Source organism: Thermobia domestica, chromosome 6 (genome assembly GCF_964235325.1).
Source record: "Thermobia domestica chromosome 6, izTheDome1.hap1.1, whole genome shotgun sequence".
NCBI lineage: Eukaryota > Metazoa > Arthropoda > Insecta > Zygentoma > Lepismatidae > Thermobia > Thermobia domestica.
Genome location: NC_137459.1, coordinates 150,602,543 through 150,628,499, shown reverse-complemented (window position 1 = coordinate 150,628,499; position 25,957 = coordinate 150,602,543). Strand labels below are relative to the sequence as shown.

At 33.6% G+C, this 25,957-nt stretch overlaps 1 protein-coding gene across 2 annotated transcripts in view; it reads left to right on the top strand.

Annotated features, from left to right (window-relative positions):
- The window catches only part of LOC145688265 (uncharacterized), a 249,611-nt gene that overhangs the window by 219,132 nt on the left and 4,522 nt on the right, over positions 1 to 25,957 (top strand). For both annotated transcript variants that reach the window (XM_081762246.1, XM_081762247.1), the window contains exons 20-26: positions 790 to 951; positions 2,688 to 2,816; positions 4,900 to 5,030; positions 10,179 to 10,272; positions 12,874 to 13,035; positions 14,282 to 14,378; positions 17,050 to 17,157. In XM_081762246.1, coding sequence (XP_081618372.1) covers positions 790 to 951; positions 2,688 to 2,816; positions 4,900 to 5,030; positions 10,179 to 10,272; positions 12,874 to 13,035; positions 14,282 to 14,378; positions 17,050 to 17,157 — 883 coding nt within the window. The remainder of the gene's footprint in view (positions 1 to 789; positions 952 to 2,687; positions 2,817 to 4,899; positions 5,031 to 10,178; positions 10,273 to 12,873; positions 13,036 to 14,281; positions 14,379 to 17,049; positions 17,158 to 25,957) is intronic.

Below are 25,957 nucleotides of genomic sequence, written 5' to 3'. Positions count from 1 at the left end.
AAGGAAGAACATAACAGCTCTTTCTGTTTTGACACTTGTAGTAGATGTGAAAATTATGGATATATTTATACTTGTAAATGAATAGAATAATATTAGTGTAGTTGTAAATATAAATTTAGTTTTAGTAGATATAAGTTATTTATAGTTAAAATCTATAAGTTCTGTGTCCATTAAAATTATAACCAATGTAAGTTGGGAAATGTTCTTATCCAAGGATTATATATAACATTATCTGCCATAGAATTTTGTCCTAGATGTTAGGTCTTATATCTACTATGGTTCTAGGAGTTAAATGTAAGGTGATTGATTGGCGATGAGCAGATGAGATGAATGATAAATTCGTGTTAGGATCTCCTCGAGACCATGTGGATAGTGAACGCGCCTTTTGCGCAGGAGATCCGGGTTCGTTTCCCGGCAGGAGCTCATGTGGTTCGGATCTCCTCACGTTAAGCTGTAAGTCCACGACTCCTATAACTTCGCTCCTGAACAAGACGCTAAACTCAAATCTAAATCCAAATAAATTCGTGTTTTCTACATCAAAATTATGACACATGCTTAATTCATGGATTTAAGTTGAATGTTGCATAAGAATTTTCAATAATAGTACACCTTTCCTTCCTTGTAATAATAAGTTCTTCGCACATTTTGTTCCACCTTTTACGGTATCGGTCAGTTCTATGGAGTCAAAGAAGAATGATATGCAGCTTAAATAACAAAATTACTCACAACATTTGACCCAAAGATACATATCAAATTAATAAATGCTTTTTTTTTTAAATGTCATTTCAGGCCAACAGATGGAAGAAACATGGTTTAAGTATTGTTCCCATGAAATACCCACTAGATTACGCACCATTCGTCTATAATGTTCTAGTATCAGTCTATCATGAAGATGGGACCGTCTCTATATCTCACGGAGGAATTGAGATGGGACAAGGGATCAACACTAAGGTAAAGTACGGTTAATGTTGTATTGATTTTGTATGTTTAATATTATTTTTTTTACCTCAACACTTAATGTCAAGTAAATCTTGAATAGTGGAGGCAAAAGTTGGTTTAAACATTAATTACACTTTATTTCGTTATCAAACTATATTTGGACAATCAGCAAGTTGATTCGTGGTGTTCTAAATGAGAAATGTGTTAATAAATATGTTTGAAAATAATGATTTTCGATTTTGTCAAACTAAAAATTTCAAATAATAATCATTGTTGCAATCAGATATGGTTATGGGCTACCAAATTATTGATATATATTTTTATTACCCTGTACAGAAAGAAGGATGAATTTAATGTTATTTACTTGATTTCTCCTGAACTTTTCATATTGTATCTACAACAGAATGGATACTAAGTAAAATGATTTAATGACGAAAAATTAATAATTATATGTGATTGATTGTTTCTTAACGTAATAATAATTTGCGTTACAAGTACATATTATTGCGGTACGTATATGTATATCTAGTTATCAAAATATACCTACTGCAACAGTTGTGGGTTAGTAACATGAAATTTTATTCACTGTAACTATCGTGAGCTAGTTCTGCATTTTGGTAGTACTGATTCATACGGATTCATGAAGTACGAATTTGTGTACAATGTGCAACAGTTGGTGGTGATAAATAGGAAACATTTCCGATTTTCAAAGAGAACAAATTATAGAAGCACATTTAGTTCGAGAAAGTGCATTGAATACTGCCATTGTCTTACATTTATCAACAGTAACGATGTTCAAGGTAATGAAAGCTTGCAGAAATTGTATCAAGACGATAAGAGATCACGTAAACTAAGCTTATGTAACAGAGATTACCGAACATTGAAGAGGGTTTTCACCAAGAACCGTAGAGCTACTGCAGCACAATTTGCTGCAAAACTAAATGAACACCTGGAACGACGTGTCTATACAATCACAATACGACGAAAGTTGCATAATTGGTGGTCGGGTTGCGATTTCAAAATCTCTGGACACTGCTGCCAACGCGAGAGTGTAAAAAAAATGGAGACAAGAATTAAAATATGACTCACGAATGATTGAATGGGAATAATATGGATCAATGAGCCATATTTCTGCTTGTTTCCGAAAACGTCACAGGTTCGTGTACGACAAAAGCCCAAAGAGGACCTACACTCTGGACTGCCCGCTTTCTATCCTTACACATGGCGGCGGTTCTGGACTACTGGGAGTCGCAATTTCCTGGTATTCCGTTGATTCTGTTATTACTCTCACGAGGCGAATTACTGCCAGTGATTATATGGCCATTGTGGGTAACAACGTGTACCCTGTGGTATAAATGTTGTTCAATCTGTTCTAACTCAATCCTCCAACTTCAACATTACTGAATATCTATAGTTAATGATAGAGAAATAAGTCTGACGTAGTTTCCTTCTCCATTGTCGCTGATGAAACTGAGTATTGCACTAAATGAAGAAAAGTCCACTATTTCACTGGAAATGATTGAAATATGTGCAATTATATATGTTATTGTATGCATCAATGCATCAATTGTTATATGCATCAATTCAGCGACAAGTACATGATATACTACAGGCTAAATATATGAATATGATAAGTTGTATTCTGTTAAGTTGCCTCTACAATACGATAATTATCTGTATATATGGCTGAAATGATGGACATAATATATATTGAATATATGTTTAACAATTATGTTCTTTTCTTTAAGGCGGTGCAAGTTTGTGCATATACATTAGGGATAGATGTTCACATGGTAAACGTAAAACCAGGAAATACTATGATCAACCCAAATGGTTCTACTTCGGGAGGATCAATGACTAGTGAATTGGTTTGCAAGGTATGACTCCATGTAATATCAATATCATTATATAGAATGACTGAAACAACTTATTGTTTATTGTCGTGAAATCTTTCAAATATATGAAAACTCCGACAATTCAGTAATAATATTAACGTTCAAAATGTACTAAAAAGAAGAGATGGATTTAATTGAATTTGCATTCATTATTGAGCATCAATAGAATGAGTATCAAGGGCTACAACGACTTCTGAAACACTCCTTTTAATATATATCTTTGTCCCAACTTCTTTTCTTTTCTTTTTTTTTTTCAACATTTGAAATTTATACACTTTAATCCAAATTTATTTTTGTAAACAAGAAATTTCGCAGCAATACAAATCTGAGAACGAGATAAATATATTTGAATATTTGTAAAGAGTTTACATCAGACGACTTGAATTTAAGGTATCAAAAACTTGGTTTAAGTCCCTTGTAAAATTTTCAGCGCTTTCGCTGCCTTCGAATCCCGCTGAAGAAATGTTCCGATGTAACTTAAGACCATTTGTTACGTTCTTGCTGAAAATCTGGAATGCAACTCCCTCGCATGCATTTTTTTTGAAAGGATGTAGGTTCTATGTGTGCTAGTACTCTCCGTTATAGTAAACCTCCCCTGTATCACGAAAATAATTTCGAACCCATTTGAAAATGTGGACAAACTCCTAAAATACCCAAAGTTTTCTCTCAGAATCAGCAAGACTTAAAATGGAATTCTTCGAGGCTCCATTCTTCCCACTTATGCCCAAATATTTTCAAGCTTTCTTATTTCTTAGTTGTCATCATATGTGAAGCCAACAAATTTAAAATCTACTTCTTCAAGTTGCAAAATTACTTAAATGAGAATTTTTGAAAGTGTGTCTCCTGGTGTTGCACTTTTGCTGACATAAACAGTAACAGGTTTGCTCAACTTTCATAACTACAACCCTTCAAACATGAAAATTAAAGCATGGTTTGAAAGCTGATTTTTCTGTGATACTGGAGTTACTTCTCCGAAATCTATGAAACCATCTATATTTTAAATGAAGTGATGATAAATTGAAGTTCTTCCCTAAGTTTTGCTTAGTCAAATATCACAACACCATACTTCTTATTATCCAGTTCATCTTCATATTGAGAAAGTGCATCAATAATAGCATGAAGACTTACTTCATAAGGGCATTTGAGTCTTTTACATAGTTTCTTAAATGTTGTTCAGAGGGATATATAATTGAGGAGAGATAGTAAATACACTACTCCCTTATTGTTGACGAATTTAAACTTCAAGCAAAGGGAATAATTTGGAACCTTCAGAGAAAATAAAAGCCATACTGCACCAAAATCAAACCTTTTATTTTTAATGGACATATTTTTCATAAAATCGGAGGAGGGTGTAGATTTACATTATATTATTGACTGGTTTGAACCTTCAGCAACGGAGATATGAGAAAGCTAAAGGAATATATGTATACACCATATTGTAACAGAATCAAATAATTTTTACGAAAGTTTTCGTTGAACATTTTTTTAATGGGTGAGAGGTAAATTTACTCCCTCACTCGTGACAGATTTTGGCTTCATGCAGTATATGCAGTGGGAATGATTGGGGAGCCTCAGTGAAAATGTGTGCCATATTGCATCAAAATCGATATATATATATATATATATATATATATATATATATATATATATATATATATATATATATATATATATATATATATATAGTATTTATACAAAATTTAACTGGAAATGTTTTAGAGAAGTAGAAACAAATGTATTCCAAATAATTGAAGTCCAGTTATTAATGGTCGCTTTTACAAAGAAATAGAAATAGATTATACTTGTGCTCATGCGTAAGCTTGGAGTTAAGAGATTTCAATATTTTTGTTTTTAGGGTTGAAAAGACATACAAATCATAGAGACTAAATCTATCCGAATAATTTTAAATCAATTTTGTTTATCAAGTTCTGTCAGCATGTAACCATATTTTCTGAAGTTTTGTGGATAAATTTATATGAATACAACACATGGCAACAAACAAATACATGCATCTATGTCAAAAAATAAGTAGGAAGAAGTAACAGTTCTTTCTTCAATATTTTAGGGTGTTCAAATCTGCTGCGGAATGCTACTTGAAAGATTGAAGCCAATCAAAGAGCGTATGAAAAGCGCAACCTGGCCGGAATTGATTGAAGCTGCTCATAAGCAATCTATAGATTTATCAGCTCGTCATCTGTAAGTGTGCACATCAAAACTAATGAAATAACATAGCGCCCATACTTTAAAGCTTCTTTATAAGTATGGTGTACTAGCATATGTTACTTATTATACTTGTATATTTTAGATGATAATCTTGTATCCCATGTATTATTTTCCATTTGTGTTTTGCACTTCCTTCATTTTTGTTATTACTATTATTATTATTATTGAAGTTCAGCGCCCCTCTTCAGCAATGAAGCTACATATATGAGACATGGACTTACAGTATAAGGTCGAATCTGAACCATTGAATGCGTTTAAATTGTAATGCTCTCTCACAAAAAATCAAATCCGGGACAACATGCACCAAAAACACACGCTAGGCACCAACTAAATATAGCATATTTTATTCATTTAGCTATGAGCTATGAGAAACGCTTTCAAAGTCTTGACTGGAAGACCCATCGGAAAACGACCATTAGGAAGACCTAGGCGCAGATGGGAGGACAATATTAAAATGGATCTCGCAGAGATTGGAATACAAAGTAGAAACTGGATGCAGTTAGCTAAGGATAGAAGTCAGTGGAGAGCTTTTGTGAACGCGGTATTGAACCTCCGGGTTCCATAGGCCATAGAGTTAGTTAGTTAGTTAGTTAGTTAGTTAGTTAGTTAGTTAGTTAGTTAGTTAGCTAGCTATGAGCTATTTGCACACCAAATTTAGTACAGACTCGGCCAGTAGTTTTCGAGAAATAAAGTACCAAGTACACACACAAAAACAGTATATATGTATATATATATATATATATATATATATATTCATTGTCAAAAGTCGGCACACTATTGATTTTTCAGAAGTTTTCGAATAAAATACACTGTGTTCGTACAAAACCATGTATATTGGGTCGTTTTTGAAAATAAACAATGTTCATATAAGGATATGAAAATTCATTGTCTTCTTGACATCGAGACAAATTTATTGCGGAGAGCTGATTAGCAATAAACAGATAACTGATGGATGGACAACTAACTTCACGCTTTGTTTGGTTATGAATCGTTTCAACGACACCTAGTGATGTGTGTATGAACCCTTGTCAGTAGTTGTCTCTTTACTTCAACGAACAGTTGTGTACGTGCTATTCAACCATGTCGTAATATGGGCAAAATTGAATGTAAATTTGCGACATGTGATCTTATTGTTTTGATTCACGTGAACCAGCTGAATAGTGTGAATAACACCCAAATACTATAATATACGGAAGAGAAACTGTTAACTAAGAGTCGGAGCACGTGTTCAGGTGATTATTTTCAGAGAAGAGAGTCATTTTTTGCGAAAAATCGCTCAGTGATCAGGCGGAGCAGTGCTTGGGACTCTTAAAACATAGTCAGAAAATGGTGTAACTATTATATTAAACGGAAACACACTAATCATCCAAAAATATCAACTTCTCTTAAGAACAGTTCACTGGAGAAACAACGGGAAACGGAATAGACGGAAGAAGCAATAATAAAACTATGGAAGGGACATTTCCAATCTATGTCAAATAGGATGGTGGCTTAGAGTCTTCAGATCAGTGCTTGAAGTGAGCCGGTATGAGCCGGTTATGCATCCATAAGTTATAAAATCGGCTGGTATGGCATACTGGTAAAAATAACTGATTTAAATTGTAATTTGAGTGTAGAAAAAAATATTTTACACACGTAAATAAGTATGACGTTGGCATTGAGTCAACAAATATGTTTGTACTATCAAAGATTTCGTTGCTGCTGCTTCGGAAGAAATAACAGTTCCATATCATCCTATTCAATGACAGAATTTGTGCTCTTGATTTTTTCAACATTTATGCGAGCAATTCCACCCCTTCTTAAAACATTCTAATTACCGTATCGCCCGCCTAAAATGTTTAACCTGAATCCGCCCCTGGCATTGAAAGGATCTTTTAAAAAAATCAAAATTATTCTTTTTACATTGCCTAGTTTTCTGTGTTTACAATTATAAGGAAATTGGATTTAACTACGAGCCGAGACGAGCAGTGGCGGATCTAGAAGACAAAAACTGAGGGGGCCTGTCAGACCCTAGACTATGAGAAGTATATCATGAGTTTACAACAAAATTTCAAAAATATATAAATAATAGCTCAAATTATTTTCGTCACCCTGAAAACTGAGGGGCTAGGCCCCCTGGCCCCGGGCTAGATCCGCCACTGAAGACGAGACCAGAAGAAGCTTTTGGAAACGGAAATGAGATTGGGAAGAATCATTAAATACTAGATACTAGAGACGAGACGAGAGTGCCTACAAAGCCTTGGAAACGAGACGGAAAAGTATACGGGTATATATGTGTTTTCTTATGTTAATCCACATGAAGGCTGCTTTGGATCACCATGATATTGTAAATGCGATGTTTAAGTAAACGTACCATTCGTGTTCTTCCATATTTAGATCGCCTACATGCTCTACAAAATCTTAGAGAAGCAAAATCATTTTATAAATATTTATTTCTTTTTGGCTAATGATAGTCGAGAGTAAAACATTTACTATATTGGTCCTCACTCACTCTCTCTCTTTTTTTTTAGATTTTTTTACATTAAAAATGGTGTAAAAATATCAGGAATAGAGATGCTTTCTAGGGTTCTGTCAAAATTACTGCTCTAAGTGGTCATATTTGTGCCATACCGTCACCTCATCTGATGTAACTTTAAGCACTGCTTCAGATCTATGGTCCTGGGGATAGGAAAGTAAACAAAACCATTCCTTCAAACAAGAAACATTACAAAGTCAACTTCTGGTCCAAGAAAATTAATTAAAGAAAGACTGGAACGACGAAGAATGTAAGAGGGCATTCTGAATCGACGAATCTAATTCCAAGTTTTCGAATTCCAATGCTAGAAATTTGTGTCGTCGTCCCAAAGAATGCTGTCATTTCGACTGTAATACCTACAGCAAGGCACGGAGAATGTAGAGTCACTGTTTCGGGATGCTTTACAGACTACCAAGTTGAAAGTTTAGTTCGAATTTGGATTAATTAATAATGGACAAAAACGTCTTTGACAACGTTTAATCGAGGCATGAAATTCCATCAGAAATGTGTATTTGGGGCAGTAACTTTGTGTCTCAACAGAATTACCATGCCAAACATTCTTCAAAGCTATGCAGTTATTTATCTGCTATGCGAAGAAGACGATTGAATAGTCGCCGCAACTGTCAATCAAATTCTTATAAGATAAACTTGAAAGGATAGTCCGTAAGTAGGTGCCAACGAAAGGTCTTTGGAGGGCTCTTCAAAGCTATTGGAGTCGCATAGCTTCATAAAAGTTGGACGAATTAATCAAACAAATACTTGGAATTTGTAAAGCTCTTATCAAGACTAAGGTTTGACATTTCATTGAAACGATCATTACATCACTGATCAAAATTACACAAATTTTAACAAAAACTTTGTGGGACATAAGTGATTTCCTATTAAAAGCGAATATATATTATCTACATTGCAATATCTCCTCATATTTACAAACAACAACAACCATGTGCTTCTCCACAAGGATCATCAAGCAGCCGACGGATGCTGTCTCCGAAGAAATACGAGAACACGACGAGGATACCTACAACCCCTTCACAGGCTCCGCCTCCAAAACTAGCTATAAAAGATGACGTCAAGAGTCAGAAGACATCAGTTCCAGCTGATCACTTCCTACCTTTCCCTCCAAGCTGCTTTGGGCAGGAGAGAGTCCTTAACCTTACCTCTGAGCTGCTCTGGACAAAAGGTTCCTTTTCAATATCCGCGCTACGTTGGGCACAGATATTACCCACCTCTGCGCTATTACGGGCAAGAGGATGGTTCTTACCCGTCTCCGCGCTGCAGTGGGCAGGAGATCCGACTCATACAGAAAGGATTATCAGTAGAGACATTACTCATTTGTAACTCAGTGTACATAAACTTGGATAGAAACTTTTGTAATAAAGCTGCCTGTGTACCGCTTCTCTCCATACATTACAATATTTACAAAAGTTATCATAGAACCTAAACCGATTTCGAAAAAGGAGGAGGTTCTTAATTCGAGCCGTTTATCTGTATAGGTGTACAGATTTTTACTATTTTTTTTTTGTTTGTTTGTTTGAAAGAGTATTCTTTTCTGCTAGTCCCCTATGAACTTCATGAACATGTAACAATAATCTTTGGAGCTACAGCTAGCCATAACCGTGTGTATGATCACTCATAATTCCGTAACTCGTAGACAGTATATATACAAAAGTCACACGTGTTTCATAGGCCGACTCATATTATAGAAAGTTAGTATTCTACCTTTAGTTAAAGCATCTAACTAAACTATAGAGGTAACGAAAAAGTGGAACAATTAAACAAACAGAAAAATAACAGATCTCTCAGTCAAAAACGTACTAAAAGCAGAAAATGGAATTTAAAAAAAACAAAACAATATTAACTGACTTCAACAAAAGTGCTAAAAAATAGAAAATAATGAAAGTGCTTAAAAGCTTATTATTATTATTATTATTATTATTATTATTATTATTATTATTATTATTATTATTATTATTATTATTATTATTATTATAAAGCGCTTAAAATCAGAAAATCATTCATTACCATTATCTATAAAAATGTTGAAGTCTCTGCCAAGTCAAATTAATGCCACACAAAATTATCATTTAAACTAATTTTATATCAGACACTAATTTGACTTGGCAAAGACTTCTTCTTCTTCTTTTTTTGTAGATAATGGTAAGGAATGATTTTCTGATTTTAAATGCTGTATTCTTTTTTTTCTGCTTTATGTTGCTTTATTATTTCTACTTTTTAGCACTTTTGTTGGTGTCCGTTAACTTTTTTGTATCTAATTAGTATTTAACTGGTTGTATGATTTAATTAAGGGGAGGAATAATTCAGAATCCTCAAAGAAAATATCTGCAATATAGCTTCAAAATCAAATTTATGTTTTAACGAAAACTATTGTGGAACATATTTTTAAGTAGGGAGGACTTTGCTTTTTCATTCTTAGCAGACTTTTAACCCCAAGCAGTGAGGTGATTAAGAACCCTTAAAGAAAATATACGTCACGTCGCATAAAAATCAAATAACTTTGGTGATAGTTATTTCCTTCATTTATTTAGCATAACCATTTTATTTAATGACATGTTTCTATTCGTTTTTATTTTGTATTTCTTTAGAGTTAGCCCCAAAAGAGACAACATAACTAGCTACGATATTTGGGGAGCAACTCTAGCTGAAGTAGAAGTTGATATGCTTACGGGAGAATCTATGGTAAGTTCAACATAATATTCGGCGTGTATTTAATTTATTATTCCCTGTGAAGCAAGCGAAATTTCTTGAGCGCCTGGAAACGCAAATGTAAATGTACTACTAATGAATTATTTGCATTTCACAGCCTCCCTCTTTTCTTGGGTTGCTTGTATTGAATTAGTACATGTGTATGACAAATTTGTGATGTCCTAAACACAAAACCGCCTTATATAAAATGTCATGCAGTCACGTCTGGCGTTTCAACAGTTACAATATAGTGGAAGAAAATCCCTTTTCAACCTCTTTAGGGATTAAGATTTTTAAAAAGAAGAAAAAAATCTCACTAAGCATATAGGATTTAAGAATAACAAACAACCCTCGCAAATTTTACCCTATTTGATTCAGCTGTTCTAAAAATGTAGTAATCGCTTATTCATCAGTTTCTTGCACTTATTCTGTTTCTTATTCATCTGTTTATATAAAAATATTTATGAATAAACATGTTTTTATGCTTAATTATGGTATAATCAGATTCCTTGCAAACAATTGGATCTCAAGATAACACTACAGAAAGCCAATCGATAAACTTCGAGAGACATGTGATGGACTGTTTTTAACCGAAGTTCATACTTTTGGTAACTTCAACAGAAAACCACTTATATATATATATATATATATATATATATATATATATATATATATATATATATATATATATATATATATATATATATAATTTTAAAATTTAAAGAATGATTCAATGCACCCCTCCTAAAATTTAAGAGGAGTAAATCAATGTACCCACGTTCTACTAAAGAAAATGGACTCCTGTACTCATCCATATAACTATGACATATAGCAATAGAATACCTGTGAGGCTAGAAAGGAATCGTTAAGATAGGTCAAGACCAAAAGAAACATGGAGTTTTATTTTTCAGTAAGGAATTGGCAGATTTGGTACAAAATTGGCGAAAATATTCTTACATTCAATTTCAATGGCTTCAAATTGTTTGATTTCATTAAAATATTGATTGATGCAGAAGACAAAGGACCCCGCTCAGAGCTTATGGAAATCCGGTTTCCATTAAATTGGCTGGTATTGTAGTATTTTGTGTATTTTGGTCCCCTGATGAAAAGTCTCAATGGGCACGAAACCCTAAAACTCCACGCTTTTGAGATATCCGCTGATTATTATCGTCACTTAAAGGCATACGCTCCCTCGTAAACTGAAATTAATAATTAGGTCGGCGTTTTACCTATAAAGTATGAACGAGTCTCATTTGGGTATACGAGGGTATTTGGGGTCGCTGATTCCGAATCCGAGGTCAGTTAACCTCCATCACGTCAGGTTCACGGTCATTTGAAGGTGAAATCGAGAGGGAACGTTGCAAAAGTCTGGACAAAAACTACATAAATGTTTTTGTGTCTCTAGATCCGACTGTCATTTCCTTGACATGCCAAGGTAATTTCAGGGTCATTGCGGGGTCGTTTCAAGGTCAAACTTGAAAACACATCGGAAAATTCGACTTCTTTCACGATCACCATAAGTTCTTCTCTCCTTTCGTCGCTTGAAAGTAAAACGGGGAAAATTCAGTGGCAAATACTTGTAATACAAAGGTCTGATGAGTAATTTCGGAGAAAAAAAAGTTTAATTTTTCAATCTTCGTTACTTTTTACGTATGACGTCTGAGGAACATATCTAAAATATATGTGGAATAAATAACCTTTTAAATATAGTACAACTCATTTCGATAGAACAATTAAGCTTTATGCAAACCATGTCAAATGTATGTCAGTGATTTATAGTTTTAAAAATTATGCCGGAAAAGTATTTGTGAAATGTAAAAACTAAACACTTTCACAAATAATTTCTTGACACGTATATAAGAAATACATTTCTGAATTTCTACCATATGGTTGTGAAACATCCTGGATATGAGTGACTGTGCTCCCATGTTATTGTACGTGCCTAGAGATATTTATATTGTGTGGTTCTGTGTTCGATTTCGGATAGAGAGACAGAATTGTCTGTTGACCCAGCATCGTGAAGCAATTGCAGAGCTTGCTCAATTAAGAGGTATTGAACTCCGCTTTACGAAGCTAGAAATAACGGCGATAATACTTTATATACTGACTAAAGGTCATCCAAATTAAAACCATGTGGCCAACAATACAACCATAGCCCTTCATAAGTTGTTACAAGAGTTGTATATATATATATATATATATATATATATATATATATATATATATATATATATATATATATATATATATAAAATCGGGCACATTAGAAAATGATCAAGGCAAAATCTTGTGCATTTTCGTTGGTGTCTAAGGTTTTATAAGATTGGAATAATTACTATCATTTTGAAACGTGACTTATACAAACACCTTAGTTTGAATATAGTCCGTCACGTTTAAGAAAAAGTATAACCTTCTCTGAAACTAGTTTTCTGGCTACTTTTACAAGAAATATAAATATCTGCAACAAAGTAGCAGAGGAATACTTTCTTAATACCACAAGAATGTTCTGCAAAAAATTCTAGATGTGAATTTTTGGTATTGTGAAATTATTAAAAATAACTTTTGATTTAATTTTAATTATATTTTTTTTATCAGATAACAAGAGTAGACATCATAGAAGATGCAGGAAAGAGCCTGAGTCCTGCGGTAGATATCGGCCAAGTAGAAGGAGCTTTCGTTATGGGGATCGGTTATTGGCTTACTGAAGAATTAATTTATGATCCGAACACAGGACAATTACTGAATACTAGATCGCAGGTACTGTTCATCTATTCTAATCTTTAGTAGCAAAACTAGTTGGATCAATATTGTTACGTGTTGGCTAGGACGGTACCCAGAAACATATTGCACCAAGGATGGCATACAAAAAGGTCCTATGTTGGATCAATTAACTTGGCCAAAGGTCCTACACAAATCACACAAACCTTACAGGTACCCGACAAAGGACTTACATAATCTTTTGTTATTAAAGTAATGCAAGTTTCTTTACCGATAACAATCTGATTCAATGAGTAGCCAACCGTCCGATAGTCTTCCTACTTGACCCAACTAATTTTGCATCTGGGGATTACATTAATTTGTTAACAAAATCATCAAAGACTTCAAATATGTTTTATTTTCACACAAGGAATTGCTATTGAAAAACATCTCGCCATTAATTTCTACTTTCAATTATTTTTGATACGCACATAAAATTCCTTCCAATCATTATAACACTTCAGAATTTTAATTTTTTATTATATTGTATTATCCGTTCATTAGTATATTGTATTCAAGATGTTGAAACATCGTATTTACAATTCTAGAAATAATTTTATATTTGTTCCTTTAATTATTTATACATATGTTCGTACGATGTCTTCAATAGCTCGACACTTTCCACACTTATGATCAGAATCTACGTTAAAGTGCAGGTCCGTGTTTTATTTAACTCAAGTTCTTTAAACAAGCATTTTATTCCAAACACAAAGCTAACCATGACATTTTAAGTTCATTTCTGATCATTTTGCTTATTTTAATTCTTTAATATTGTCCGTTTTTATTTAGAATTTCATTTCACACAAATCTCTTGATATTGTCAGCGTTCTTACAATAAGCTATTCTTCTTTCGATTAGATTATTATTATTATACTTTATCACAACATGCTTATGGGATTTGTTGTTTCTACACTAGGTTTAGTTTGTTTATAATCGCTAAACTTTTAGAATATTGACAATGCTCAGGTAATTGTATTCACTCTTAACTATATTAAATGTTTTTTTTTTAATTTTTAACATTTACAGTTATAAGGTATATGAGGTTACAAATCAATCACTAGTAGTCTTTGTCTTTAGTTTATGAAATTAATTTTTGTTGGTTGATAACAAGATTAACAAAAAGCTTCTGACTGTTTTTCGTATCACTATTATTAGAAAGATACTACTACCCACACTGCTGTCAGTTAAAACGGAATTCTATAAAGTAATTTCTAGTAATTTCTCTTTGCATATATTAAACTTACAGACATATAACGTTCCCTCCAGCAAGGATATTCCAGCCGATTTCAGAATTACTCTTAGAAGGAATGCGCCTAACCCGTTTGGTGTTTTAAGATCAAAAGGTTAGTATATACTTATTGTAACTTATTGTATATACTTATTAAGTTCTATGTTAATTGTTTGCAAATATAAAATCAAAGTTAGAAATAAGTGATTTCTTTCGTCAGCAATTCAGAAACTAGTAACCACAGATACTAAAAACAAAACTCATTATACTTTTCAAATAATGTTCGTCTAATTATTATTTTATACAGCTGATTTCCACTTAGATACTATATTATTTTCAAAAATTTGAGGCATATGTCTTCTTGACAGTATATCTGATCAATGTACAAGGTGGGGCCATGAAAAAGTACTCCAGCAGAATATGGAATGTATATTGAAAATTGAAATAAAGGAACGAGACGTACATTTCTACGAAAGGACTCCCTTCGTAATATCGAGTCTCGTAAAACATTCCTACATAATATCGGTCTGCATATGTTAGTGCAGATATTGACGGGGTTACTTTTTCGTGATCCATCATATTTGCTAATAAATCTATTAGCTGCTGTTGTTTTGTATATTTTCAAAAATGAAAGTTTGAATCTTGTGAAGACAGGGCCGGACTGGCTACTAGTTGGTCCCGGCGGCTGACATAGCGTGTTGGCTCCGAATTCTCAATACCCCGAACCATCATTATTCCAACTGCCCATTGTTTTCCCTCAATAAAAGCACACTATTCTTTAGTAGCCACATCGTACATTATGCCATAAAAGTAATATAAAATCAGGATATATGTTACGTAACAATATTTATGAGACTAACACAGACAGAATTATAACTTCAGCATTCTAGACAGTTTGCTAGAACCAGCTGCAGTATCTCTAATGCCTTGTCATAATCAAAATGAAAATCTCTTTCTACGCAAACAAAGTGGAAAACAACTTTTTTATATACAAATATAAATGTCTAATCAGCTAAACTAATATGCGAATTTATATCTGTTACGTCACGGTGTGCAAAACTGTCCAGTTTATCAAACCAAACAACATCTTATATAAGTAAATTAGTAATCATTGGCATATATTTTTTCATCTCGCCTTGGGATGGCTGAAATTTATAATTTGTTGATAAAGAACTACGGTCAAATTAATTCAAAGTCAGCACTGGCTGTTTCAGTATTCGTGAACAAGGGGTACGATAAGGTGAAAAGCAGAGCCCCCTGCACGTACTCGAAAATACGTTGTATTTTTTGGAGGGGACATACCCTCTGAAACAAGCTCGACAAAATCTTCTCGTAAGGACATGAATATCAGTAAGCACTTGTGGTCCATGAACTATGTCAAGTACCCAGACTCGGTGGATTTATGCCAATTCTGTGCACATATAGGCCTACACGGTGCTCCTAATGGAATTACCTACTATGGTTGCGACGTGATAATAAATAATGAAAAAAAATATCAATAGTAAATCTTAATATTGCTACCGGAAATTGGTGTAATAAATTTTCATTTCGATTTACGTAATTTTATCCCTAAATCCAGTTCTTACTGTAATAGCAATTGTAGTATATGAATACACAATTTTATTTAAAAGAAACACATATGTACGAAGAATTTAATAAATTTTCACTGACCAATGCTGTAGATTCAAAAAGTCCGAATTTATAATCCACTCGTTACAATAGCACTAACCTACGTTCCCACGGTAATTTTCGAAATGATACGATGACATACACTACTTTACAGTAACACAAAGTTTGAATAGCTGACCGCGGTTCGACTTCTTGGCTGATAAAATTGGCAACTACTGATAGGGACCCATACACGCAGACACATGCACGAAGAAACCTTCCAACATTCACGAAAAATGATAAAACCACAGACAAGTTGATCGTGTATGGCCTCGTTTATGCATGTTGGAAGTTTTCAAAATCTTCTGTAAACATGTATGATGGTTTTGCCATTCTTCACACATGTTTATCGCGTATGTGCTCGTTCATGTAAGTTGGTTGTTTTATATTTAGGTCCGCCAATCATGACAGCCTAAGAATCACGCGACTCTTTTCTCCGATTCATTCTTCTAATAAGTTAGAAAGCAAGTTGATACGTGTGTGGGCAAAAACTTGCCCCAACATGTATGATGAAACAAATCTTTCATGCATGTTGGTCATGCAAGTGTGTGTGTCTAACACTCATAAGTGACTCCACAATGCCAAAACCACGGGGTTTTGTTATAGAGGCAACGGTGCGACGCCATGATATGATAAATCACGAAAGTGATTTCAGATCTCTTTCTGTTGGGTTTCAAATTATTACTTTTCCTAGGCCAGCAAACTAAACTCTCAAGAATAAAATTGTCAGGCCACTATACCTTCGGCTCCCTTTTATATGCCGCGATAGGAAGCGTGTTAGATTTAACTATTGTTTTGCTTGAATCCACATGACTCTAAAGCTGAGATGGTCCATTCTTACTTTATACAGGACGAGTCACAACAAAATTTTAATGGAAAGCTCAAAGAGATGCAGATTACTGCCGTGACTGTTCACAAGAATATTAGTTGTCGCACACGTTTTCCTAATTTTTTCCTCTTCCTCCTGACCTTCTCTCTTTATTAAAATTTTCATTTGGCCCCTTTCTGGGCGGCGATCATTGCCTAGCCACCTGGACCAGTCCGAGCCTGTGTGATGATGTAGTTGATATACTCAAATGTAGAAATTTAGATAGGCTTATAAACATTTTCTTTTACAGCAACTGGTGAGCCACCTCTCTGCATGTCCTGTTCAGTGTTTTTCGCTGTGAAAAAAGCAATGGAATCTGCGAGGGAAGATACTGGCAATACTGAGTGGTTTGATCTAGGTAACTTTTCGTTTCAATTACTTCGAGAGATAAATGTGGGAAACAATTCCAGTCATTACTAGCTAAGCTCTAAACCGATACATATGACACTGTTAAGTAAATTAAGACGGATTAGATATAAGCATATTCAATTAATATTATTTTACATTTTCACGAGACGCTTTACTGCAGGGTCCCTACAGATATCTTAAGTTTTAATTTCCCTGACTTCAATATAAATTTTCCTGACTTCTTTTTTAGGTCTCCTTCTCTCCATATAGCCAAGCATACCTCACCTTTATGTTCTATTTTTCAGGTTATTTTTAATATTACATTTTAATGTTTAGTTACAAAGTAAGAAATATATGAACATTCCTAAATGTTTATATCATATTTTAATCTTTTTGTCTTCAATTTCTGTTATTTTAATTCCACCTGTTTCGTGAACTATAATACTATACGTAATCCACGTATACTGGTGATATGGAATTTCAATTGAGTGCTCAGTTACATATTTACATCTCGATTGAAACAAACTACTTACGAAATAACACCTAAAATGTTAAATGCTACTTCTGGTTATTTCTCTTCTTTCCTTTTTTACTTTTTCTTTTTCTTTCTTTCTTTTTTTTCAGTTCTTGCACTGCTTTAATGTCAATGTCTAATTCCACGGAATGTGCTCATTTCGCAATTCTTGCACTTTGTATTTGATATCTAAGTGTATGGGGTCTCTTACTCGATTCTTTTTTCTCTTTAAGCAGTTTTAACTCAGTTTCTCTCTAAGTGTTCTTAGAATCTTCGCTGAGCTCCTCGAATATAGTGTAACATTTTTCTATCAATCGATATTTGCCTAATTCCGCCTGCCTCATAGATAACACCATGCTCATTTCGTTGACACAGTAGTTTATTCACACATGTTCTCCACGAAAAGTGATTTGTTAACAGAAAAATCACGTTCCACAGTAACATTACTGTACGATAAAATAAACCACATTTTCATCACTTCTCACAACTGCTTGTATGTATCACTTGGTAAGGAAAGGAAGCTTGTAACACCCTGCTCTAGCCTATTCTGATTTTTTTAAAATTTTAGTTTATTTATGTATTTTTTTTATTCGCAAGATGTGTATTTGGTAAAATTCTCTGATTACTTATATGCTACCCTGACCAAATATATGTTCCCCGACTTTCCAGGTCTGTAAAAATCCCACAACGATATTATATATACTAATAATATATATATAAATTACTTACCAAAATATAGTCAAAACATAATCACACATACTAAGAAAAGTAGACTATGAGCTCTTTCGCTAAAATCTTTCTTCATATAAGAAGGGGGAAATAAGGAGAGTAAGGGAAGTAAGGAGAGGAGGGGAAGTAAGGAAAGTAAAATACAATATTAAACAGAAAGCTGTGAATCGTCCACATGGATGGGATGTTGGAATGCTCTGTCGTGTGACAATGCTACCAGGTTGAAAATAAAGTGCTGCTAGTGACAGTAGATGGAATTTAATGAAACTAATGAGATGGAGAGAAGCAGAGCGAAATAATAATATACGAAGAGAAAAAAAATAGTTTTTAAAATATGCTTTGCTTGAAAAGAATAACAAAGAAAATAAAAGAAATCGTACTAAAAGTTTAAAAAAAGAAGTTTCCAAGAAAATTACTTTTTTCAATATATATATATATATATATATATATATATGAATGACTAAAACGGGGGCATGGAGAAAATATTGTAGTGAATCATATTATATAGGAAGTTCTGATGATATCGAGTATGTGTGCATTCTTCATTGTATAGTTCGGATCCCATTATTAAAATTTGGTAAGTTGTGTTCTTACTATTTATAATAGAATGATAGTCATGATAAATAGTTTGTGCTCATTACTGCCGTAACGATATTTTTGACTTTTCTTTATAGCTAGGGGACATTATTCTATTTGATCTTGTTGTATCTATAGCACCATTTGCTTATTATATAGTTTAAAGCCTTTGTGGCAATTTTGTGGGGTCCTTAGTAATCCTTATGATATTGAATTCACCCTTTTTTAATTTAAAATTGAATAGTTGCTATAAATTGTTTCGTTTTCAAACCTTGAATTCTCATTTAACCTATGAAAGTACCAGAAATAGTTTAGAGGATAATGATAAAGGCTATATTCATTATACTTCATATCTGTGACGCTATAAAATCGAACCACGACTATTGGAGACTATGTAGTTTACCAGTAATAATGTGCTCATTTTTATCTTATTAGAATTTATTGCTAGAATTATCATATTACTACATAGCTATGATTTCTGCAATATATTCAAAATATTTAATTACGTGGAGGAAGTCTTCACTCTCCTTGTCCAGTGTCGTTGCCGTGTTTTCCTTTTTTTTGGGGGAGGGGGGATGGTGGTGTATTAAGACGTTACAATGTACAAGCACATAAATGCTTCAAATCTGACATTTGATTGTATATGAAGAGTGCTGCTTTTCTTTACGGTCATGCATATTTCTTAAATGTAATTTTCTTCAAACCAGAATTTCTTTTTACCTTTTAGTGCGATCTTTCTTTTTAGGTTGAAATAAAGTATTTTAAAAAAGTGTTTTATTTTTATTTATTATTATTATTATTTTGTTGTTGTTTGCACATTTTATTATGAGATATTTTCACATTCAATCAATTCTTGAAGTCGATCATAGTTTTAGAATGAGAAACAAAATTAAATCACGAAGTTCTCCTGGATTTTATACACTACATCACAACTTCAGAACACTTTTGGTTGCATAACGGAATAAGCTATACACTCAGTAGCGAGTAGTTAACAGTAACTTCCGATTATCCGGCCTAATATAGCGGAAAGGCAGGCTGGAATTCGATAATTATTCACTTCCTGCCCCACGTTTATGATTAAAAACACAGCTTTTAATACCAAAATTCGCTCTTATTCATATTTAGTACAGGCCAGCACTTTATAATATTTTTTCTTGTGTACCGTACATTTTAAAATTTTATTACATAAAATTTGAGATCAATAATAAAATTATTCTACACATTTTATGACAACTTTTATGTCGAACCTAATTGCAGGAAACATAAAATGATGTAAAATTGTAAAATATAAATACATACAAGTTTAAAATAAATAAATAAATGAAATCATTAACGTTAGACCTAATTACTAAAAAAATTATTTAAGCTTATTTTACTGTTCATTAATAAATGATTACACAAATGTGAAAAGGTAAGAGTAAGAAAAAGGAGTCAGAACTTATTTTTTTTGAAAAAGTCCTAGATTGATGAATGCTTCTCTTTGGTAAGACGAGTTTTAGGAACGCACAGTGCGCTGAAATCCCAAAAAGCTGATCAAAATATGAAAACTTGTTCGATTTGTATCATACTATAAATATATAGTATTCGAAGTCGCTGATAACGATTATGAGGTCAAAAAATAAAAATTCAAAATGGCGGGTAAACATTTTTAAAGATTCCTCAAATAGGCTGGAAACTAGTTTCATCATATTTTATGAGGTCGACAATAACGATTATGAGGTCAAAAATCAAAAATTCAACATGGCGAATCCACTAGCGGATCCAGAAGGATCGTTTGGGGGTGGGGGGTTCGCTTCCTGGAAGATGAGTGTAGCCTCAAGGTGACCAGAATTTTACTTTGAAAAAATCGGACGCATATGAATGCGGGACTGGAGGGAGAGGGGTAGATAAACCTGATTTAGCTAAACCTGATTCCCAGATTCCATTTTGAGACCCGAATTTGTAAGTTTTTTTCTTTTTATTTTATTTTATTTTATTTTATTTTATTTTTTTAATGAAAGTATTCTGAAGATTTAAATTAAATACGCACTTTCATTTCGGAGACATGGCGGTGTCATAATTCACTAGTCACCGCAATATATCAAATGCGCTGTCTTGCAAAGTACTTGCACAAAAGAAAATACTGTATTGACTATGGCATTCATTTTAGCGAAAAAGTGTACAATTTGCTCTAATCATTTATATTTTGAATAACAATTGCGGAACAGCAGTTGAAAAACAAAACGACAGATTCAGTGCACGCGAAAATAAATAACAAAAGTATACATGCATAAATAATAATACAAAATGTCAACAAAATACATTATGATATTTCTGTATACGTTTCTTGGTAGCTTAAAAAAATACAATTATTAATTATAAAGTGATGTTTAATAGTATATGGCACACAGTGTTCAAATGGGCCAAAATATAGGGGGGCAATCTTTACATATTGCTTTCATTTCTGTTTATATCAGATATAATTCAGCAAATTGAAAATTGAAAAGAAAAAAAATATAACATTCAAACTGAACTCCAAGGATGTTTAGTGGCTCCGTGATTATTCCTCGTAGTAGTGATTGCCCGAACTTGAATTTCGTGACTTTCCCCCGAAATAAGGATGTTATGGTTTTTGCCTTAAAAGAACTATGACCTGCGCATTCAAGGGCACAGATCAAGTACAGGAGAATGAAATGGATACACTTTCTAATACATAATACTAATCATAGCTGCATTTAAGCATTGTACTGTACTACTAACAGGAACCCAGAGCGACAATTTGAAGTTAACCTACAGCGTTAACATACAAAGAAATGAATTGTGAAGATAAATCCTACATAAATATAATATATTGCAGTACTCCTTAACCATATAAATCACTATGAAGGTAAATGCACAATGTATTCAGTAAAATACTGCAAATAATGAAACAGCAAAAATATCAATACTAAACTTTCTCTTACACAAACTCAACAGAAATTTTGTCAGATATAGCACGAAATGTGTATAAATTTTACATGAATTAAAATTATATAGAATTACAATATAAGCTATTATAATGTATAACTAATAAAAAAAACTGAAAGATTAGCAAAGTCTACAACAAAATGAACGAAAGAAGATCAGAAATGTAAAACCAAAGTGATGTTTCCGTTCATTACAGCACACAAACTATATTTCCTAAAACATACCGACTGGCGATATTATTTGACAATATCAGATATTTTTTTAAAATGCGAATTAAAATTTAATTTTGAAAAAATTATCACCTTTAAACGAAATTACCAATAGAGAATAAAGTACGTATAACTTGTTTTTCTTTCATCTCAGATATAATATGAACCCCGTTTGGTCTAATGGCCAACACGCTTGCCTTTGGTGCGCGTGATCCCGGATTCGATTCCCGGTGGGGGTACAGTTGAACGAAAAGTGGTTCGTATTCCACTATAATCAGTAGGTCCACGTCTCCTTTAGCCATTTTGGCACACACGTGGGACGTTAAACAAACAAATATCATATGCATAATATATAACTGTTTATTGAAAATATAATAAAGCCTATATACCGGTACACATCTTTTACGATTGTGGTTGTGCCCTTTTGTTTCAGTTAAAGATTTTTAAAAAAGCAATTTCAGAAACTTTTTCGAGTTCGTTCACCTTTCTTGATTTTGTTTGCGATTCAGATACATCAAGGAGTTCAACTTATACTCAGGCTCATGACTTTTGTGGAGTACCCACAAGTTGAAAATAATTACGGGCAAACACCACGATGGGCCTTAGTCACCTTGCAGTCCATCTCTGTGAAAGTTATAGCACAAACTCAAATCTACGCCCTATCTTGTTCCTGGCAAATCTGTCGATGACACGATCATAATCTATGTTTGTCTCGGTGCGTATATAATAGTGCCAGGTCGCTAATTCGATCTGCACCCATCCGGGACCGTAGCCATGTCTTCATCCTCTTTAGTGTTGAAATGTTCTTTCGGCTGATGCTTTGTATAGGGTATTTTGTATGAATACACCTCTGCAGTGGTATAATTGAGTATGAAAGAAAAAAGCATTAGACCAGACTAGGAATACGGGGTTGGAAATTGGCTCTATTAGGTAATTTCTTAAATGCAGTTGTTAGAAACATAATATAATTATAGCTATGCTTACAACAATAAAATTATATTATACTAGCCTTCGCCTAGGTAGGTCTTCGCCCCCAGACCCCCAATTTGCTCTGCATACGGCCTCACACAGTATAGCAAATGCTTCTACGTTTTACCATGGCACAATTTTCGGCTTCTTCCTTCTACGTATATCTTTCATATACCATTGGAATGAGCTAAAACCCTGTCACGAAATTCAAACACCTCATAAGGCATTTTAGTGAACCACCCCCACATGTTTTCCTTCCCTTCTACATTAAGTGGCAAAAAACGCTCAAATATATGTTTAATTATTTTAAATGAAAAATTAAACTACCAACTTTCATATCTCTAACCGTAAAGGATCCCGAGATATGAGCATCTTATAATAATAATAATAATAATAATAATAATAATAATAATAATAATAATAATAATAATAATAATAATAATAATAATAATAATAAGAGTAATAATAACCGTCCCTTTTCTTTCGTTCTAGGTAAAATATCAAAAACGCTTAAATACATATTGAATTATTTTGAGTGAGAAGTCCATATACCAAATTTCATGTTTCTAACCTTCGAAGATTCTTAGATATTGATATCTTATTTTTATAATTGCAATCCCCGCCCCCTTTTCTTCCCCTCCCTTTTCTCCCCATTTTACTAAAGTATCGAAAAACGTTGAAACGCGTGTCAAATTACTTAAAATGAGAACTCCAAATACCAAATTTCAAGTCTTCATCCTTAAGAGATTCGGAGAGATGGCCACCCCTTCCCTTCGAATTTCCAAGAAATCCTTCCTTAGTGATACCCTACGCCAGAAATCTTATCTACAGTCTGAATTCCAAGTTTCTAGCTTGAGCGGTTTGGCCTGTGCGATTAGTTACTCACTCAGGACTTCGTCCTTTATATAACAGCCCGTGTTATTTCCCAAGAAAAGATGAAATGCCATTAAAAGTCACAATAAATCTCTGGTCCCTTCCTAATGTTTCCGTGTTTGAACCCCAAAAGTCACGGCTCTCTTTGTTGATCTAGTAGCTAGCGAACGTATCTTTGATGCATGAAGTTCTGTGATTTGATTCCCGGTGAATGAGCATAGAACGCACTATAGTGGTTCAGATCCAACTTTAAACTCTAGTTCTCGTTCTGTAAAGCATCGCTTTTGACAAACGACGTAAATACATAACAATCAATCAACCAACTGAAAAGTCTCAGATTCAGAGAACTTTTAGATAAGGGGCGCTAAAGATTATATATTTCTCTTTATTCAAGGTACAGGTACTTGAAGTTTCGGGATACGAATTCCATTTCCATATCCTTTTTCTAGGACACAATTTTAAAATATATCTTTTTAGTTCAAAGGGTGAGGCGTCTTACCCTCCTTCCTACAGCTGTTCGTTCAACGAATGAATCATTCTCACTCCTTTGGGGCTTATGGTGACCGCCTCAAGGAACTAGGGACAGAAGTGTTCACACTTCAAATATGTCTGTATTAATACTATTCAGTACTTTTAAGTACCACCCATTTTGATTAGACTCTGCTAGGCTTGTCACACAGATTGAATCGGTCGGGAAAACACCATATTTGTATTTTCCAACGATAAATGCTGGAAGTAAAAACCAGACCTTTGGGGGGGGCGGTCGCCTCCTCCGCCCCCCCCCTCGATCTGCCAGTGGGCGAATCCAATATGGCGGGCAAAATGTTTTGAAACTTCTCCAAATAGGCTGAAAACTAGTTTCATCATACTTTTGAGGTAGCTGATAACGATTACAGTCAGAATTTCAACCTTCAAAATGGTTATAAAGTATACTCAATATAACAAAATAACATATATATTTATTACTAGCACATATTACCCGCTTCGCTGGGTTGAAATAAATAATTTAAATGAACATCTTTGTACTTTGTTTATCTATTTCGTTTCGAAAAACTTTTTCAATTCTATGTTTATATCGTATGGTGTTTCCTATACGGCTTATCACCATCTTCCAAATTCCATTTAATGCGACGGTTCAGATGTAGTTTAGCGTAGCTCAATATATTTCTTTGTAGTTCATTTTTGCCTAAAAATCAACTTTTCGATATGTAACCAAGTTATTCTTTATATATCTATGTCGTTTCCGAAAAAAAATTCTTACCTTTTTGATGTATATCTTATGATATGAATCATGTAGCTTGTTACCAAGTTCTGAAGATCACATGATACGATGTTGTAGATTGATAATAACTCACATTTTATGCTGAAATGTGATGTCCCCCTTCCCAAATAACCCAAGTTGTATGACTGAATTTGGATCTATGCTGCATCGTAAGTATCAATGTTTATCTTAGTGACCAAGAAAATTATGGATTCAATACTGATATTGCTCATTTTCGATCATTTTAATGTATGTCACCCCTCCTCATTCCCCCAAGTGTCGGTTCTGAAAATAGATTTAAACAGAATCAGAAGTGTCACTGTTAATTTCGACGGCCGCAAAAACTATAGATTCAACACTATTAGTCATTTTTGATCATTTATATATATACATATATATATATTTCCCCCTCCCCATGTTGCGGGCCACGGCATCGGAATTGACACTGTTCATCTCAGCGACCCCCCCCCCCCCAAAATGTGGATTCAGCTTTAACATCGGTCATTTTCAAATATTTTTAAATCTCTCTCCTCCCCTCCCCCAAGTTGGGAGTTTAAATTGGGATTTAAACGGGTTCGAAATTATCACTGTTCATCTAAGGGACACAGAAAACTATAAATTTGACACTGATAGTGGTCATTTTCGATCCTTTTTATATATCTCTTTCTCCCCCTCTCCCAAGTGGCTGGCTGATTTTGGATTTAAACAGGATCGGAAATATCACTGTTCATCT